Raw genomic sequence first — 18981 nt, 5'->3', positions numbered from 1 at the left:
ATTTCCTGGATGACTGATGCTCTTTTTTAAGAATTGTTTTTATCTTCCTGTAATAGACATGAGAAACTGATTGCTTCTCTTTCTTTTTAGATGGACTAAAGATGTGCAGGCTCCTGTTGCATATATCAAGTAGAAAATAGCAAATAGCCAAGCCCAAAGCAAGGCTTTAAGTCAGCAGGGCAGAAACCCCTACCTTGATGAATGTCTTGACTTGTAAGTGAATTAAAAACTGCCACCATTTGTGAGGGATTTTTAAGACTGTATTTGTAAACCTGTTTGAAGATCTTTCTATAAGAAAACTTTGCTTGAATTTCTGCTCTCAATTTTTTTACTGTAAACTAGAGGGTTATTAAATTATCTATTAAGAATTTAAAATACCTGAATATTTGTCTTATTTCCTGGATGAGCACTACCCCATCACTGGGCACTAACTCCAACTGCAGTAACTTCTCCACTCATTTATTTTATAAACCACATTTTGGCAAATTCTACATTTCATTAAAAATAGCCACCCACCTGCAATAATACTTTCATGTTATTCTATATTGTTCCTTTACTTTCAAAATAACAATGGGAAGATGTTTGGCCGTCATTATGTTCATATTATCCTCTCAATCTTAATTTGAAAATACTCTTCATGTAGGAGAAGGTATTTTTTTCTGCTTCTTTCCCCAGTTCTGTAGGCTGAGAGGGGTTTTCTCTGAGTTAATGCAGCTCTACTGAAAAGTAAGCACCAGGTGGTGCTGTAAAGTTAATTTTTAAACGTGCTATTCAGACATCAGAGTGGAGGGAACTTGTTCAGAACACTCAGCACAATGTTATAGTGAGCTCTTTAGAGCTTCCTGGGAAAAGAAAAAATCTGGGAGTCAAATAGAGTCAAAGTACACAAATTACAATCCCTGTATAAGGTTTGAGTAACAGCAAATGTCGAGGAATATATCATCAGCTGTAACTCAAAGAAAATATTGCTTGACAGCAATAACTTGCCCAGATGATTGCAGATAAGCTTTAAACAAAATTTTGGTTGTTATAGGAAATGAACTCTGAGACAGAACCAACATTTCACAGGTATGTAGAATTTTGTGTTTAGTTGGTTTAAAAGTGTTCTCAGCCCTTCAGTTCTGCTGTACTGGAATTCAGAAGAGCTGAGTTGGCTGTGCCCTTCAGCAGTTCAGGTGGGTGACCTGAACGTGTTCACCCTGCTGGGAGAGCAGTGTTTTCAGGGCTGAAGGAGGGAGAGCTTTGGAAAGCAAAAAAATTGAGACTCAAATTCCTGGATGTTACTCTTGCTGCTGCCTGAATTCACATCAGAGTCACTTTTCCAGCTGGGTGAGGTTCCACATCTCAGATGTCCTTTATTCCCCCAGGATTAGAGCTCAAATGTGCCTCCTGCTGCCCTGCACGCCCTGACCTCTGGTGGACCCAGCCCCAGCCATGCAGATAACACCACTTTTGTTGGTTTTGCATCCAGAGCTGTGCTGGGATTCTTCTGAAGCTGAAAAAGGCCAAAAAGAGAGGGAAGGTTTATCTACTTATTTCATCTTCCTCTAAATGGGAGGCAATATTAGCAAATGTCAACTGATATTTGAACATAAAGGGAAACATAAGCATCTCAGAAAATGTTTTCACATGACCTTTCTCCAGCTGATTGAAAGTGGTTTTTGTGTTCATCTATGTCTCTTTATCTACTGTGAAAGTCCTGGTCTGTTATTCTAGTGTCAGCTAATTCAGGGAACATTTATCTATGGAACAGATAATTTCAGTTAAATATTACTTCTACTGCTCTATAAGTAGCGTAGTAGGAGTGGTTGTTTCTGAAGCAAGGTTCAGAAATGGACCTGAGTTATAGGACAGTCATCCTGTTTGTGTTGGTTTCTCTCAGCCTTGGCACAGATGGGGAATTGGCTCAGAATTTTATCACCATTGCTGGGCCCCTACCCAGTGATCTGGCTGAGAGATTGGGGCTGCAGCACCAGATCCTGCCCCAGGACCAGCAGAGCTCTGCCGTGGCTGAACCCCTGCCTTACCTGTGCCAGCCAGACCTCGTGGCTTCCGAGCTGCCCCGCTACTTCTCGCAGCTCCGTGGGCTGGGGGTGACTCACTACAGCCTCCTGCTGCCCTGGGGCCGCCTCCTTCCCGAGGGAAACACCCTGGAGGCGGATGGAGCCCAGGTGCGCTGCTACCGGCAGCTGCTGGAGGCGCTGGCTGCCGCGGGGCTCAGGGCCGTGCTGCTGCTGCACCGGGGCCCTGTCCCCAGCGCTGTGGCTGTGCAGGCCCGCGGGAGGAGAGCCAGGCCTTTCTCTGAGCTTTTTGTGGAGTATGTGGATTTCAGCTTCCGTGCCTTCGGGGACCTGGTGGATGTGTGGCTCTCCTTCAGTGACCTACCAGAGGTCCTTCAAAGCCTGCCCTATGCTGAGCCCCAGGAACGAGTCCAGGCCCTGGCTGCTGCTCATGAAGGATTTTACACCATGCTCCATGAGAAAATCTCACCAGCAGGTAAGGAGAGCAGGGTTTTTCAGTATGATTCATAAACATTATGTGATAGCGTCTTGTTTCGGCTGAGACCCCTTGTGTGAGGACACGAGGCTTGACTCCAATTTCATCAGAAGGCTGATTTATTATGTTATATATTATACTAAAATACTACATTACAACTATACTAAAAAGAACAGAGAGAAGATCAGAAGGCTACCAAGACAAGAATAGAATAGGAATCAATAACAAAATCGTGTGACTGCTCACAGCCTTGGCACAGGTGGCTGTGGTTGGTCACTAATTGAAAACAATCCACATGGACCAATGGAAGATGCACCTGTGGCACTCCACAGCAGCAGAGAGTTATTGTTTACATTTCTTTCCTGAGGCTCTCAGCTCCTCAGGACAGGAAAAATCCCAGCAGAGGATTTTTCACTAAAATATCATGGCTACAATAGCGTTAAATAGCAACTGCTACACGCAGTCCCTATGTAGATATTTTTGTGTGCCTCTTCCTGACCCACAGAGGACAGACTAAAACCTTTCTGAAGTGCACCTGAAACTGTGAAAAAACAAGGCACAGGAAGTCTCCTATGCAATAATAACCGAGGAAGTCTGCAATGCCCTTTGTTTGACTTTCCTTATTGCAGACATTGGGGTTTATAGTAATAATCCCGAATTTACCTGTGTTACACAGAATTTCACCTCTTCCATGATGGGTAGCTGGGATTTTCCAAGTAGATAGATATCTCCTTGGATCTGCCTTCCTTGGTTTTGGAACTTTTCTGTCCCAGACAGACAATCCATAGAGCTGGCTGAGTCATATTTCTTTTCCCAAATTTTTAATTAGTTTATTAATTTTTAATTCTTGTATTTGTCAGGAATACTTTGTTGTACAGTTCACACTGTCTGGTGATGGCCCTTAGAAGTTGCCCAAATTCCCTCCTGCATCTCCTGTCCCTTCAAGTTCCTGCCACTCCAACATCTCAAAAACATTCAGTCTAGAATGGATTTTAAAAAACCTGAATTGTAGAACCATCACAAAGGCATGAAAATTAATAATGCTATTACTTATGCAGGGAGTGGAGGGGCATTTTATTTACAACGGCTCCTTGAATGGTGCCTTTGAATTTCTACCTTCTTCAGTTCTCCATTGAAATCACAAAGGGTATCCTGAAATCAACGACCTGGAGCAATGCCTGGTGTTCCACAGCTTCAACAATTTAAAGCTGGTTTTAAAATAACTGCAGTAAACTGAAATTTTTATTTGTCCTCAATATGTTATCAACAGACTGCCTCTTTCTTTCTCAAGGTGGAAAGCTGTCCATTGCTTTGGAAATGGATCATGTCTTGGACAGTGCTTCATCAGAATTGCTTTCAGTTTCTCTTCAGGTAGCTCATAATATTTCCTCATTAAGGAAATATTTCCAAAATTATATAAATTTGCCTTGATTTAGCTTTGGTTTTATGTATGGGATCAAATGACTTGTTGCAAGTTAAATAAGATTTCAGCAGGTTGACCAGTTTGTAAGCTTTAATTATTTGATTAGTCTGATTATGTGAACCACTGATTTAAAAATTATTTCACTGTCTTTTCTTGGCTTGTAGGCACTGATTTAAGCTGCATGGAGACAAATTTGCTCTCATAATTGGCAATGTTAGCAATATACTTGCTAAATGACAAGGTGTCTCCAGAAAGTGTATCTGTTAACATTTTCTCTGCAGGTGTACTTAGTGCACCACCAAAGATATGGATACATTATCCTAATTAGCTGCTCTTTCAAATATCTGCTAACTATGTTAAAACCCAGACTGAGCTGTGCTAAAAGTGATGTAGTTGCACAGGGATGCCACAACACAAGGAGAATGTAATCTACAAAGGCAATGAGATTTTTTTCTTAAAGATCCAGTTCCCTCTTCATAGCTGTCCTCACCCAGCACCTGTTGATGTAGGTTGTAATGTACATGTGACAGTGCAGGGTTTTTGTTTGTATTCATAATCCTTCAAAACTTAGAACCAGGTCAAGCAATATTGTAGGATTTAAGCAAGGTGTGGTTTGTAGGGAGAGCAAAGAAGATGAGCTGAATAGAAGAGAACCTTGGACTGAAAAACAAACAGAAAGCTTATCAGTTTTCTTCCAACTTCATCAGCTGGTTTGACAAGAGAATGCAATCTGTTCCCTTGAGGTTGATGACTTCTAGTGGGATAACACTTGTGGTATGGAATGATTAAAGATTTCTGAAGTGGACTTTCAACCAAGGGTTATATTAAATTATATACACCTGAACCATGTAGTTATAAAGGTTTCTCTGATAAATCATAAACAGACATTAAGAAATTACGTGTAAATCATTAATTAAATTAATAAAATAGAATTTAATTTAGTTGTTTAAGTTGTACTTTGTTTAGAAAGAGACATACAAAGCCCATCTTTTCATAGAGTATCCAGTTTGTGTTCTGTATATTGTCCAGTGCTCCCATACAGCTGTATGGCTTCTTGCTCAAGTAGTATCAAACCTTTATCAAACCTTACATAGTTTTATGTATTTTTAAAGTAATACTTAAAAAAAATCCCATTTTTCTCCAGCATGATTATTTTCCTTCTCTTTTTTTCAGGATTCAGTAGACTTTGTGTCTCTTAACCTTCAGTACCATTGTGGAAATGAAACAGATTTTGACAAGAAATTGAGTGAATTCCAGGTAAAGTTATGCACAGGGTTAAAATGATAGCATCAAACAACAGACCATAAATAGGAGCAGAATTTCATGTGCTGTGATGCATGTCTAAAGAGTTCTGATTTTCTGTGAAAGTTCATGCAGCAGCTACATTAGGAAGCAGCTGCAAAGTGCTCATTTCTCTGTTGTTATTCTGACTTAAAAACTGTTATTGGAAAATGCTGGAAAGGATCATCTTGGTCAATGCTTATTACTGATGCATTAACAGCTGGAATGGCAAAATTCTTTTGTCTTGCACTGAAAAACCTTCTCTCTCACATGCTAAGTGTTTGATAGCTAAGCTGTTAGGCCAATACCTAAGTACTGAAATATATTAAACTCTAGCTTGAGCTCTACAGCAGTGCTACCAAACTTCACATTCCTCATCAGCAGCGGTAGAAATCATCATCAGGTGCTAGAAATGTTACTGAGGGTGAGTTTATTAAAGGATTAGATCTCCTGGCAGCACCAACATCAGTGATGCTGTAGGCTGGTACCTATTATAACCTATATTAAATCTCTGGTAGTGAACTGCATTCTTAAAATTCTTAAGCAGAGTCATGCAGCATCTGGGGAGCAGGATAAGGAGCTGCCCATGTGAAATGCAAAAAATGCCAAGAACATGGTTTTACTATCTGGCTGATGCTTCTTTTCATGCTACTCCCTGATTTCTATTTTGCAGAGTGTCTGGAAGGACAAAGACATCTTGGTTTTTAGTTTAAAGGTCCTTGACTGTGCCTCCATGGAAGAGCATCCTTTCATACCAGTAGCTGCCATTGTCACAGGTGAATGATGTTCAAACAAGAAGAGTTTTTTAGTTAAGATCTGCATGATAACTTGTAGAGGAAATTCAAAATCATCCAATTTAGGCTGCTGCTATTAGATGAAATAACTTCACAGTTTTTTATAGTGTTCTTGGAAAATTAAGGATGGATGGTGAGTGTTGAGGGAGGGGAAAGAGGATATCTTTTCCAGATCTTTTAATCCTTTTCATCAGCCTCAAATTGCAGGAGAAGTTTAGGTTGGATATTAGGAAAAATTTCTTTCAAGATATAATTGTTTGTTACAAGTAGTGTCATGCAGTCTGTGGCATCTGAGACTATATCCATCACTTACCATTTGTCTGTTTGCAGCTGTTAATAAAGAAGAAGCACATATGATTGGGTGTGACGTTAATGAGTTCTTGGACTACTTACCTCATGTTTTAAGGTACTATAAAAATACTATAACACTATACAATATTATAATAAGATACAGTAATAAAACAGCTTCCTCTAGAAACCTATGTGCAGGGAGAGACAAGACATTTTAGTGGTAAAGTCTGCTGTTAGCTGCTGAAAGGGCTGCAAAGGGCTGTTTTTCTGCTGAGCCCAGTCTCTTCCAATTACTTGCAATCCTCTATCCTGCTACTAATCCTATAATGTAATCCTCTTCCACTCTCTCATCCTTGGTTACCCAAATTGCACTGTCAAGCCAGTAGTAACAAGTACATTTTTCAAGCCTTCTGCTTTTTTCAAGAGCAAAGTGGTTATAAATAAACAAATCCAATAGAGGCTTTCTTAGGGGAGAAGCCAGTTGAGCTTATGAAAACGTGGGAGATGTCATGGTGCAGGGAGATGCTAAGGATTACAATGGCAGGAAACTTATGAAGGAGTTGTAGCATGGGAAATTGCTGCTCACTGCAAGGATTTTGTTTGCACCCCTGACCTAACTAATGGATTATGAGACTCTACATGCAAAGAGCTGTTCTGCAGTTACCCACTGCCCTCCACCTTCATGTCCCAGCTGGGAGACAGCAGGGTTAGATTGATCAGATGTCAGGGGAACTATAAGTGGCTTATCTGACCTGAATGGGAAACAAACTTCCTTTATACTCTGTATTTGCAAGTTTTGTGGCACTGGCATTCACCTTGGAGATTTTAACCTCTCTTTCTTATACTTCCAGTGAAACAGATACTCTACAGGAAAATGCAGATGCTGTACTTGCCCCTCGGTCCTCCTATCAAACGGTCTGGGAAATGTTTTCTGAACAGTCTGAATCAGAGAGGGATTCTTTCCTGCAAGATGTGTTCCCAAGTGGGTTCCTCTGGGGCATATCCACAGGTGCCTTTAACGTTGAAGGAGCTTGGGCAGAGGATGGGAAAGGAGAGAGCATCTGGGACCAGTTTGGGCATGGGGGCCATGTCCATATGAACCAAACAGCAGATGTGGCATGTGACAGCTACTATAAAACCAGCTATGACATTTACCTGCTTAGAGGTCTTCAGTCCCAGCTGTACAAATTTTCTGTATCCTGGTCTAGAATTTTCCCTGCTGGCACCAACAAGACCATCAATTCCAAGGGTGTTAATTATTACAACCATTTAATTGACCGCTTGTTAGACTTTAACATTGAGCCCATGGTGACTCTGTTCCACTGGGACCTGCCCCAGGCTCTGGAGGCTCTTGGTGGCTGGCAGAATGAAAGCATCATAGATGCTTTTGTGAGCTATGCAGACTTCTGCTTTTCCACGTTTGGGGATCGGGTCAAGCTCTGGGTTACGTTCCATGAGCCCTGGGTTATCAGCTACGCTGGCTACGGCACCGGAGAGCATCCTCCAGGAATCACTGACCCAGGAGCAGCCTCTTACAAGGTAGGGACACAGGAATAATTAGAATCCTGAAGCTACTCTTGTTGGGTTGTTTTCCATGCTGGTTCTGTGCTTTTACTGTGTTTAAACCTAATGTGGCCTCTGAGACAACTATTTGGTTGCTGGATTTATGATACTTGTTAAAAATGAGTTCCTTAGCAGAGGCCAGATGTTATTTTATTTTTCTATTCTGAAAGCTGATGTGAATGGATAGTCAGATATTTTGCTTATTCCAAAACTGCTACACTCCTTGTCTATCATTATTTGTTTTGTCAAGGTGTTTTCTTTTGGATGGAGAGGACATTTTCACATGGCAATAAACCCAGTGCTTAAGAGGTTTTGTGCAATACAGTGTGACACATTTTCCTCTGCTTTCTGCTTCCCAGGTTGCTCACACAATTCTCAAGGCTCATGCCAAGGTCTGGCACCTGTATAATGACAAATACCGTTCTCAGCAACTGGGAAAGGTGGGGCTGGTGCTGAACTCGGACTGGGCTGAACCCAAGACTCCCAGCAGCTCTGAGGACGTGAGGGCATCTGAGAGGTACCTGCAGTTCATGCTTGGCTGGTTCGCTCACCCCATATTTGTTAATGGTGATTACCCAGATATCCTGAAGGCTCAGATCCGGGAGGTGAACCAGCAGTGCTCCATGACAGTTGCACAGCTGCCTGTGTTTACAGAGGAGGAGAAGTCCTTGGTGAAAGGGACTGCAGATTTCTTTGGCCTTTCCCATTACACTTCCCGCCTGGTCAGTGCCGGGACTGACAGGGTGTGCACACCGGGCTACGAGAGCATTGGGAACTTCTCCTTGCATGTAGATCCTTCCTGGCCACAGGCTGCCTCTTCTTGGATCCATGTGGTCCCTTGGGGATTAAGAAGGCTGCTGAAGTTTGTATCCCAGGAATACACGGGGTCAAAGATCCCAATATACATAGCAGGGAATGGTGTGCCGACAGGAGACGCCGGGGATCTTCTCAATGACACTCTGCGAGTGGATTATTTCCGCTGGTACATCAATGAGGCCCTGAAAGGTATGGAGAAAGCAAATTATTTTATTTTCTTTTAATTATGGCAAGGGGTTACTCTTGGCCCTTCCATGGTGGTTAACTTTAAAACATCACCATTTGCACAGTGATGTAAGGTCAGCCTCCTGTTCTGTAGGTATTGAGCGTGACTTTATATACTTAAGTCTATCTGGTGTCCAGATAGGGAGCTCTCCATTCTCTTTAGATATTGGAATGCATTTTTTTATGTATGGATCAATGTAGCCTGGACCCTAAGGTCAGTCCCTCTGTGAGAACACTGTTCATACAGTCCAGTTCTCCTGGAGATGACTGGCCTGCAGGCTTCTCATGAATAAGGGCTGAACTGCCTTTACCAGTTAATCAGATCTGCATGGCAGTAACCACTTCAGACTGGAAATATCTTCCTAAAATTTCTACCTCAGCCATTTTGAGAGTGTTTAGGTTATGCTTCTATCTTTGCAAGCTGTGTATCTTTTGACATAAAAATAGTGTTAGTGGCAACTTCTGGACAAACATAGAGAGCTGAGATTTCAAATAGAGATTTGACTGATGCTCTCTAGATAGACTAAACAATACTGTCAGAGAAACATTAAATATGCTGTATTAAATATGTTAGTGATCAGTGTATACAGCATTTGATCTATTTGACTTAGATCTCAACATACTGCTAGAAGTGTTGAAAGAGCTACAGAAAACACCATTTAGTGTTGCTGTTATGCCTCAGCAGAAGTAAAGAGGATGGACTGCACATGGGAGTAAACTGTTTTTGAATAAGAGAGATTTTAAGCAATGTGAGGAGGGATACTGGACTTGCCTGTGCTGGTATTGGGTACACAGTTCAGCTAAAAGAAGCTCTCCTGTGCTCAGGGAAAATAGGCAAGCACTAAATACCTGCAATGTTTCAGTTTAATTACGATGTTAAATCTAAAAATAAACCGTGCACCTAAATTGATGAAATCTGCTTGAAAACAGGAACACAGGAGAAGGGATATCAGTGGCACAAGTGTCCTATACTCAGATACCTCTTGACAAATACTTATTTTCTCACACATTTCTATCACTAAGCATTTCACCAGCTCCTATTACCATGCTGACTGCTTTTCCTACCAGATACTCCTAATTGTTTGGGAAGTTTTTTTAGCCTTTAAAACCATTTGTAAGTGCTTGGCTTGTCACACCTATCCTTGGCTGTGGAGCTTCTGTTGTGCAGAGCTGTGTTCAGGAAATGTTCAGGATTAACAATGTCTCATTTCTGTGGCAGCGGTGAAACTGGACGCCGTTGATGTCCGGTCCTACATTGCTCGATCCCTGATTGATGGCTTTGAAGGCCCAGCAGGATACAGCCTAAAGTTTGGGCTGCATCACGTGGACTTTGAAGATAGCAACAGACCAAGGACTCCCAAGGCATCTGCTTACTTCTACTCCAGTGTTATCGAAAAAAATGGTTTTCCATCCCAAGCCTTGAGCAGATTTGCACCAGTCGTGTTTGACCGACCTGTGCCATCAAAGCTGCCAAATTTACCAGCATCAGAAGTTCCCTCCAAGGCAAAGGTTGTCTGGCAGAAGTTTTCATCCCAGACTGCCTTTGAAAGAGACATGTATTTTTATGGGACATTCCCAGAGGGTTTTACATGGGGTGTGTCTTCCTCTGCCTACCAGGTAGAGGGAGGTTGGGATGCTGATGGCAAAGGACCCAGCATTTGGGATAACTTCACCCATGTCCCAGGGAATGTAAACAATAACAGTACTGGAGATATAGCTTGTGATAGCTACAACAAGGTGGAGGAAGATATTTACATGCTGAGAGCCTTAGGGGTAAAGAACTATCGTTTTTCCCTGTCCTGGCCTCGGATTTTCCCCACTGGGAGGAACAACTCAATCAACAGCCACGGAGTCGCGTACTACAACCGTCTCATTGATGGACTGATTGCAAACAACATCACTCCAATTGTCACTCTCTACCACTGGGACCTACCACAAGCTCTCCAGGACATTGGTGGCTGGGAGAGCAGTGAGCTGATTGACCTGTTTGACAGCTTTGCAGACTTCTGTTTCCAGACCTTTGGGGACAGGGTGAAGTTCTGGATTACGATCAATGAACCCAACATCATTGCTCGGCTGGGCTACGGCGAAGGGTTGTTCCCACCCAATGTCAAGGAGCCTGGCACTGCTCCCTACAGGGTTGCCCACATCTTCCTGAAGGCTCATGCCAGGGTCTACCACACCTACGATGACAAATACAGAGCGAGTCAGGGAGGGGTCATTGCCCTGTGCCCCTTCATTAGCTGGGCTGAGCCAAAGACACCAAGCGACCCCAGGGACATTGAAGCTGCTGACAGATACCTGCAGTTTTTGGTGGGTTGGTTCACACACCCAATTTTCAAAAATGGGGACTACCCTGAGGTCATGAAGTGGAAAGTTGGGAACAGGAGTGAGCTCCAGAACCTGCCGTCGTCGCGCCTGCCGGTTTTCACAGCGGAGGAGCGCGAATACATCCGGGGCACGGCAGATGTCTTCTGCTTCAACACATACTCCTCCAAAATTGTAAGCCATTCAACAACACGTCTGAAGCCCTTCTCTTATGAGTATGACCAGGAAGTTTCAGTCACAGTTGACAGCTCCTGGCCTTCCTCAGCTCTCACTGACCATCGGCCTGTGGCCTGGGGTCTGAGAAGGGTACTGAACTGGATCAAAGAGGAATATGGAAACCCCCCAATATATATCATTGAGAATGGCGTGGGGAAAAAGGCCAAATCTGATGTCGATGACAATGCCAGGATATTTTACTACAAAACATACATTGATGAAGCTTTAAAAGGTACCAGAATTTGCTTTTATGATGTTGGTGTTGTGTGTCTCATCTATAGGTTTCTGGTTACTCAGCTCCTCTGCAAAGTACTTTTAAAGTGATTGATATCAGTCTTTAAATAGTCTGAACACAATATAAACATAGTGTTTGTTTTTACAATCTTTGTGTGGCTGTACTTTGTTTCCTCCAGCTATGAAGATTCTCTCAATGTTAGTTGACCAGTGCCACCTGTCATGAAACTAGGAGCCTGTATGTGCTTGCATGTGAATTCCTTAGGGTTCATTCAATGTGTGATTATGCCACTGATGCTCCTCCATTTTTTTTCTGGTCTTTCAGCTTACAAGATAGATGGTGTTAATCTGAAAGGATACAACGCTTGGTCTCTGATGGATAACTTTGAATGGGTGGATGGTTATGATCCAAGATTTGGGTTGCACCAGATTGATTTTGACAACCCCAACAGGCCGAGGACGCCGAAACGCTCTGCTGTGTACTATGCTGAAATCATCCACAATAATGGCATCCCACTGCCCAAGGAAGATGAATTCCTGTATGGAGAGTTTCCAGAGAACTTCTCGTGGAGTGTAGCAACTGCAGCTTACCAGGTCAGGAAACTGAGATGGACTCCTGAAGTATCTGTGGACAGTTAATTCATTGTGTGGCACCACAAAGAATAACAGGCTGAATTCTTTGCTAGGCTGAGACCTAAATTTGGGTTTGCTAATAATTCTTCCTGCATTTTCAATTACAGATTGAAGGAGGATGGAGAGCAGATGGGAAAGGACTTAGCATTTGGGACAAATATTCCCACACTCCCTTGAGAATCGGCGACGATGCGACTGGAGATGTAGCTTGTGACAGCTACCACAGGATTGAGGAGGATGTGGAAATGCTGAAAAGCCTCAAGGTGTCTCACTATCGCTTTTCAATCTCCTGGTCCCGTGTTCTCCCAGATGGCACCACCAGATACATCAATGAAAAGGGACTGAACTACTATGAAAGGCTGATTGATGCCCTTCTGGCAGCCAACATTACGCCTCAGGTAACTACACACAGTAACTTTAACGTTACTAAAAAATAGCAAACCCCAAATCCGATGCTCAGAGCAATGTGTGTGTTTCCATCCATACCCTTCTTCACACAGAAATTGTTTTTCATGGTTTTTCATTTCATTTTGTGAAGAAACATGGGATATTGCATAAGCAAATGAATTTGGAATGTAGGGATGTGTTGAAATTACTACCCAGAAAGACCACAGTAAACTTACTGTTTGCTGTTTCCAGTTTTGTCTCTTTACCTTGGAAATAGATTCCACAGGGACCTGTGCAGGAATCTTTCAGACACTGAGGTGAGACTGACTAATGTAGTTCCCAGGATCTTCCTTCTTGCCTTTCTTAGAGATGGATGTAACTTTATTCTTTTCCCAGGAGTCGGGAAGCTCCACTGGTCAGTGTTATTTGTCACACACAATGGACAGTGACCTCACCCCTGTATCAATCAGCTCTTCCAACACTGTTGAGTGACTTTGAGCTGTCCTCATACCCCTGTACCAGCCCAGACAGGTGTTCTAGTGCATTGTATTTCCCCTGAGAGTCAGTGCAGGTGCAGTAGTTCTTCACTGGTGAGTTCTGGCTGTCACAAGGTGGTTTTTGGTAAAAGCTTCATCTTCACCATTAGGCAATCCCTAAAGAAACTGGCAAAAATGTATTTTATTGAGTGTGTGAGTGATCACTACAACATCAGACTACGTTAGGAACAGGTAACTGCAGATCAGAGCACAGTTTATTTGTGATAAATGAATCTGAGTTACTGTGAGAGTGACTGGTTGAGTCCTTTGTCCTCCTGTCTTTCCCTGCAGGTAACTCTTTATCACTGGGACCTCCCACAGGCGCTGCAGGACGTTGGTGGGTGGGAGAATGATACTATAGTTCAGAGGTTTAAGGAATATGCTGAGGTCCTTTTCCAGAGGCTGGGGGATAAAGTGAAATTTTGGATAACCCTCAATGAGCCCTACAACACTGCCTATCTTGGCTATGGCGTTGGCACAGCTGCTCCAGGTAAGACTGCTGGGAACAACCTCAGAGCCCTCAATGGCACTGTCAGCACAATTGTTTAATGCTGCAGCAGAGCACTTCCTTGAGGCTTGCAAAGGTAGAACAAAAAAACTGGTGTGCTGTGGATAGATGGGTTTGGATTGCTGTGGTGTGGTGAACAGGTCCTTCTTTTACTCTGCCTGTAACCTCCAAGTCTGGACTACACTTGCTGCCTGGAGCACACCTTATTTCCAGACCAGCTTCAGGGACTGTGGAGAAGATTTAGGGCTGAAGGATAACCCACCTCAGCAGCAGGGTAGAACCAAAATAGGGGATGTGAGCTGACCTGAACACGCAGCTTTCTGCTTTCCAAACTGGCAGCAGCAGCCTGTTGCCAGGGCTGGCATTCCATGTCCCACTCCAGAGGGAGGAAGGGCCAATGCAGGGTCCTCTTCACACAGCCTTCCCATGGCAGCTGCTCCTTCAGCTGCCTCTGCCCAGCACTGATTCCAGCCCAGGGCTGGGCTTGGGGCACCAGGTGCTGCACATTCATTCCTTTACCAGGGGCAGTTCTGGGTGCCCTGGGATTGTGTTAACCTGGCAAGCAGCCATGAGAGGGCTGGGAAGTGCTGCTCCCTGCCCGTGCTGTCCCTGTCCCTGCAGGCGTCTCGGCGCGGCCAGGGCGCGCTCCCTACGTGGTGGGACACAACCTGATCAGGGCACACGCCGAGGTCTGGCACCTCTACAACGAGACCTTCAGGGCCGAGCAGGGAGGGCTCATCTCCATCACCATCAACTCTGACTGGGCAGAGCCACGCAACCCACACAGCCAGGAGGACATTGATGCTGCCAGACGATTCATGCAGGTACAGAGACCCCTGGGCACAGCTCTTCTACTGCTGCTGCTGCAGGTGACACTCCCTCTTTGGGTGCTGGATGTGCCCAGAACCCAGGTCAGCATCTCACTGAAATAAAATAAATGGTGAGGCAGAGGCATCTCTGCAAGGAAATGTATCCCCCTCTTATGGGGACTGATCAAGAATGCAACAGAAATTAGACAAAATATGGTTGCAGTGACAAAAGGTTATTGAATTTACTGTTGTTATATGGGCATCTCTTTGTATCTCTCTGTGCCTGTTGTAAATTCAATTATCACCTACAAAGCAGCATATAATCCCAGGTTTTGACATATGATTTATCCTCCCTTATTTCCTGGTTTAGTTTTTTCTAGGTTGGTTTGCTCACCCCATTTTCAAAAATGGTGATTATAGTGAAGTGATGAAAAGAAGGATTCGAGAACGAAGTCTGGCCCAGGGCCTGAGCAAGTCCCGGTAAGAGCCCAGGCACACACCTGCTTTTGTTCCACTGGCAGTGCTGAATCATGCTTTTCTTACAGAAATGATACATTTCAATGATTCTATTCCAGTGTTACTGTAACAAAGCTTACTGTATCCTCACAGAAAAATTCTAGTGTATATTTTCAGAGAATCACAGAATGGTTTGTGTTGGAAGGGGCCTTCCTTAAAGATCATTTAGCTCCAATCTAGGCAAGGGGGCTTTGCCTATTCCCTGTCTTTACCTCTCTTGCAAACTAAATTGACTAATGGATCTTTGGGGTAATAAATTGTCAGCTCAGTGACACAGTAAGTGCCCTGCATTAGCCACAGTACTTTACCTGATGCCTGTGGTAAATTGGTTTAACTTTTCTTAAAACTATGTACTGAACTCATTGGTCCCTCTCAGTTCCATTTTTTATTTTCCATTCCCAGCTTCTCTCCTGCTTGTGGTGCTGGTACCAGGGATCCCAGCATTACCCATGGAGTGTGTGCAAAGTGCATTCTCTGTTTTCTCTTGCAGACTTCCAGAATTTACTGAAAGTGAAAAGCAAAGAATCAAAGGCACATATGACTACTTTGGTCTAAATCATTATACCACGGTTTTAACCTACAACCTAAACTATCCTAAAGGTGTAATGTCATATGACTCTGATAGGTAAGAGATGAATGTAAATTATTGGCCAAGTAAAATCTGCACAGCTGGAGCCTGGGTTAACTGACAAGTGTAAATTTATAGCAAATAAAGCTGTGAGATAGGTGTTTTAAGCTGTTATAAACCAATACTACGGATAATATAACCAAGCAGTACCTGAGGTGCAATTTTCACAAAAGTCCAGCAACAGCCTTTTTCTTACAGACATGAGGTGATAAACAGTATTTATCATATTTCCTGCTTCCAACCTGCAGTTTAAACTGTGAGGTGTTATCCTGGTTTATGGATGCTGATCCACTTGCTGTTTAACAGGTTTAGGTCCCTCACTGCATTGGATATATGTCATTTCAAAGCTTAAACAGCTACATCACTTCATGGTTAAGTATAGATTAAGTCAGGGGTTTTTATTTAGATACTAATTTCATTCCTCAACTTCAAAAAGTAAAAAATAGGAGCTTACTAGTTTTTCTAATGAGAATTCAGGTAATGGTGGGACCACACATGGGAGTGAAATTGTGTCCTTTCCAAAATCTTTCCACAGGGAATAGATGAAATTGGAAATAACTTCCCTTTGCTGCTACATCCCAGCCCCTTATAGTTTAACCCTCTAGAACAGTGGGCTCATTACATTCCTGCATGTAATGTAAAGGGCAATTTTGTGTGCTCAAGCACTGCATTATGCCTTGAAAAGTAGAAATGGCGTTGTAGTATATACAAAGATTTGAAACCAACACCACATTGTCAGCCACAGCTGATTAACAGTGTAATTGTAAATCAAAACATGAGAAGGGTTTTTTAGGCTTGTGAGCACCAGCAGCAGCTCAGGCCTGGGCATGGAGCTGCCTGGCACGTGGGACTGGCCCTGAGCAGTGTCCTCCTCCACAGGGGCGTAGCCACAGTGACCGACCGCAGCTGGCTGAGCTCCGGGTCCCTCTGGCTGAAGGTGACACCCTTTGGCTTCAGGAAGATCCTCAGGTGGATAAAGGAAGAGTACAACAACCCTGCCATTTATGTGACTGAAAATGGGGTCTCAGAAAGAGGAGCCTTTGCATTCAATGACACTTGGAGAATGCATTACTATCGGACCTACATTGATGAGGCACTGAAAGGTAAGAGTCATTATTGACATCTGGTCATCCAAAGCTCTGGAGAGCAGCACTGGCTTTGCCACAAGACTGATGTGTATAAAGCAAACAGTAAAGAGCTGAAAGACCACTGCCATCACACTTGCAAGTTACACAGTTACATGGGTTTACTGAATCCACTTCCAAGAGCCTTTGGGTTTAGAAAAAACTGTTCATGGATGTTTCCTAGCACAAATGTGCTAGGAAAGATGATCTAAATGAAGAGAACAAACCACAAACCCTGGGTTTAGTGGTGTAACCTGCAGGTTCCTTGGTTTGCTGCACCTGGTGAGAGAGGTACTACTAACTGAGAAACTCACCTCCTTCTAGTCTGACTACTGCTGTGTCTAAAACCTGCATATTTAAAAAAAAAAAAACAAAAAACAAAAAAACAGTAAAAACCAACCCCCAAACTGGTTTCAGTTACAGCAATGGTCAAACAACTTCAGGAAATGGTTTTTCCAATTTGCTTTTCTGATGTACTGGGAGCAGTCAGGTGTTCAGGTATTTGCTGCCTTTTAAAAGCCCCACAAACCCTTCTTTAGGTTGCATTTTAGTGGGTTTTCTTCTCGATTCCTAAACCTTTACTTCTTGCACAAAAGCTTTGATTTTTGGAGCAGAGAAAAGCAGTATCCAGTCCTGGGCACTGAGTGAACCTGCTTGTTGGCAATAACCTCCCTGTGTGCCATGTGTGGGTGTTCTGGAGCACCTTCCTGCCCTGGCTGGCCGAGGGGTGGCCCCTGACCTGTTCTCTCTGCTCCTCCCTGCAGCCGTTGTGCTGGATGGCGTTGACCTACGGGGCTACACTGCGTGGACACTGATGGACAACCTCGAGTGGGCAGCGGGTTATGAGGAGAAGTTTGGGCTCTACCATGTGAATTTCTCAGACCCTGCCTTGCCACGGCGCCCCAAGGCCTCAGCCAAGTATTACTCACAGATCATAAACTGCAACGGCTTTCCAGACCCAGCCACGGGCCCACATCCCTGTCTGGAACAGGAGCCGGAAGGTGAGTGACACAGAAATGGTGCTTGTGTGTTTGCATCTAATCCTAATCCCAAAAGAGTTCCATAACCCTAAAGTTTTTAGAGACACCACCATTTTCTGCAATATTTTTTTTAAAGACTCCAGTCAATGTCACTTTCTTAGGCAAAACCAGACTAACAACCAAACCTTGTGCAAGACACCTCAACATATATACCTGTCTTAAGAATGTACCAAAAGTTATTCCATTAGACCTTTCTCCCACACAACTGCCCTAGATGTTTTCCAAACCACAAACATGCAGTATTGCCACAAGATTGTTTAGAAACAAGTTTGAATACTTTATACAAATCCTTGTTTTGGGGAAGCCTTTGAAAATACCAATTCTTTTGTCATTTGTGTCTTCACCACTGGAGCAGTACAATGAAAAGCAGTGTTAGTGTGGGGGTTTGGGAATGAGAACACTCACCTGTACCATCAGGAACTGCACTACCAGCCTCAGCTGTGCCTTTACTCCGTGCTAGAATTCCTGGTGGAGGCAGGGAGCAGCAGTGCCCACACCTGCCTGGAACAGGCTCTGCACTAACCCTCTGTCATTGTTTTTCCATTCAGTGACACCAACAGACCCCACTCCAGGAGCAGCTGACAGCGTGCACTTTTTGGGATTGGATTTGACGTCCCAAGGTGCAGAAATAGCACTCTATGTGCTTTTTGCTCTTTCTGTAGTTGGAGCACTGGGCTTGGCTCTTTTTGCATTCAAATATGGAAAATTGTCCAAAAGATCCCATAAACAACCACACATGGAACTTAGTAGTAAACTGTAATATTTCCATCTCATAAAATGTTTGTTTGGTTTGTTTGTTCTTAAAAAAAAGTCTGTACCACCAGGAAAAGGAACTACTGCTTGCAGTATTGCAACTTTCTGTCTTGTCTCAGAGATGGCTCCCCAGCATTTTGTCGTTTGTTTTCCAATTTAAAAAGGGGAAGGGAAATTATTTTTCTATGTTAACTGTCTCTTTTGCCCATGGGCACTACTGATTTGATTTCTTAAAGACCACAGTAATATTGGTTGTTCCTATCTGCATATAAAGATTCATATAAAGAACATCAGCTGGCATCTGTCCTTGCTTCATCATCATCAACAGTTCTGAAAGGACCCCTGGAAGTTCTGCTTCTTAGAATTTTAAGACAAAGTAG

General features: G+C 43.4%; 1 protein-coding gene and 1 long non-coding RNA gene across 4 annotated transcripts; one reads left to right on the top strand and one right to left on the bottom strand.

Annotated features, from left to right (window-relative positions):
- Window positions 1-79: 79 nt before the first annotated feature.
- On the bottom strand, window positions 80-7581 carry LOC135309213 (uncharacterized). Its single transcript, XR_010369497.1, has 2 exons — window positions 7441-7581; window positions 80-1495 (listed from the first exon to the last, which is right to left on the bottom strand). It is a non-coding gene; the product is annotated as an uncharacterized LOC135309213 (long non-coding RNA).
- On the top strand, window positions 1808-18712 carry LCT (lactase). 3 transcript variants are annotated; one of them, XM_064435245.1, is made up of 17 exons: window positions 1808-2496; window positions 3788-3867; window positions 5093-5176; window positions 5874-5976; window positions 6325-6400; window positions 7137-7824; window positions 8208-8853; window positions 10109-11665; window positions 11993-12261; window positions 12408-12698; window positions 13623-13713; window positions 14353-14555; window positions 14911-15020; window positions 15547-15681; window positions 16564-16787; window positions 17573-17809; window positions 18397-18712. In XM_064435245.1, exons 1-17 carry the CDS (start codon window positions 1833-1835, stop codon window positions 18606-18608), a joined length of 5670 nt encoding a protein of 1889 aa, XP_064291315.1. In that variant the 5' UTR covers window positions 1808-1832; the 3' UTR covers window positions 18609-18712. The 3 variants fall into 3 exon arrangements, with proteins under 3 accessions (XP_064291315.1, XP_064291314.1, XP_064291316.1); XM_064435244.1 differs by having other exon boundaries at window positions 1809-2496; window positions 13515-13713; XM_064435246.1 differs by lacking the exon at window positions 3788-3867 and having other exon boundaries at window positions 2231-2496; window positions 13515-13713.
- The last annotated feature ends 269 nt before the right edge of the window (window positions 18713-18981 follow it).

This window comes from Passer domesticus, chromosome 10 (genome assembly GCF_036417665.1).
Source record: "Passer domesticus isolate bPasDom1 chromosome 10, bPasDom1.hap1, whole genome shotgun sequence".
Lineage (NCBI taxonomy): Eukaryota > Metazoa > Chordata > Aves > Passeriformes > Passeridae > Passer > Passer domesticus.
Note: the sequence above shows the minus strand (reverse complement) of the source record. Positions and strands in the feature narration are given on the sequence as shown.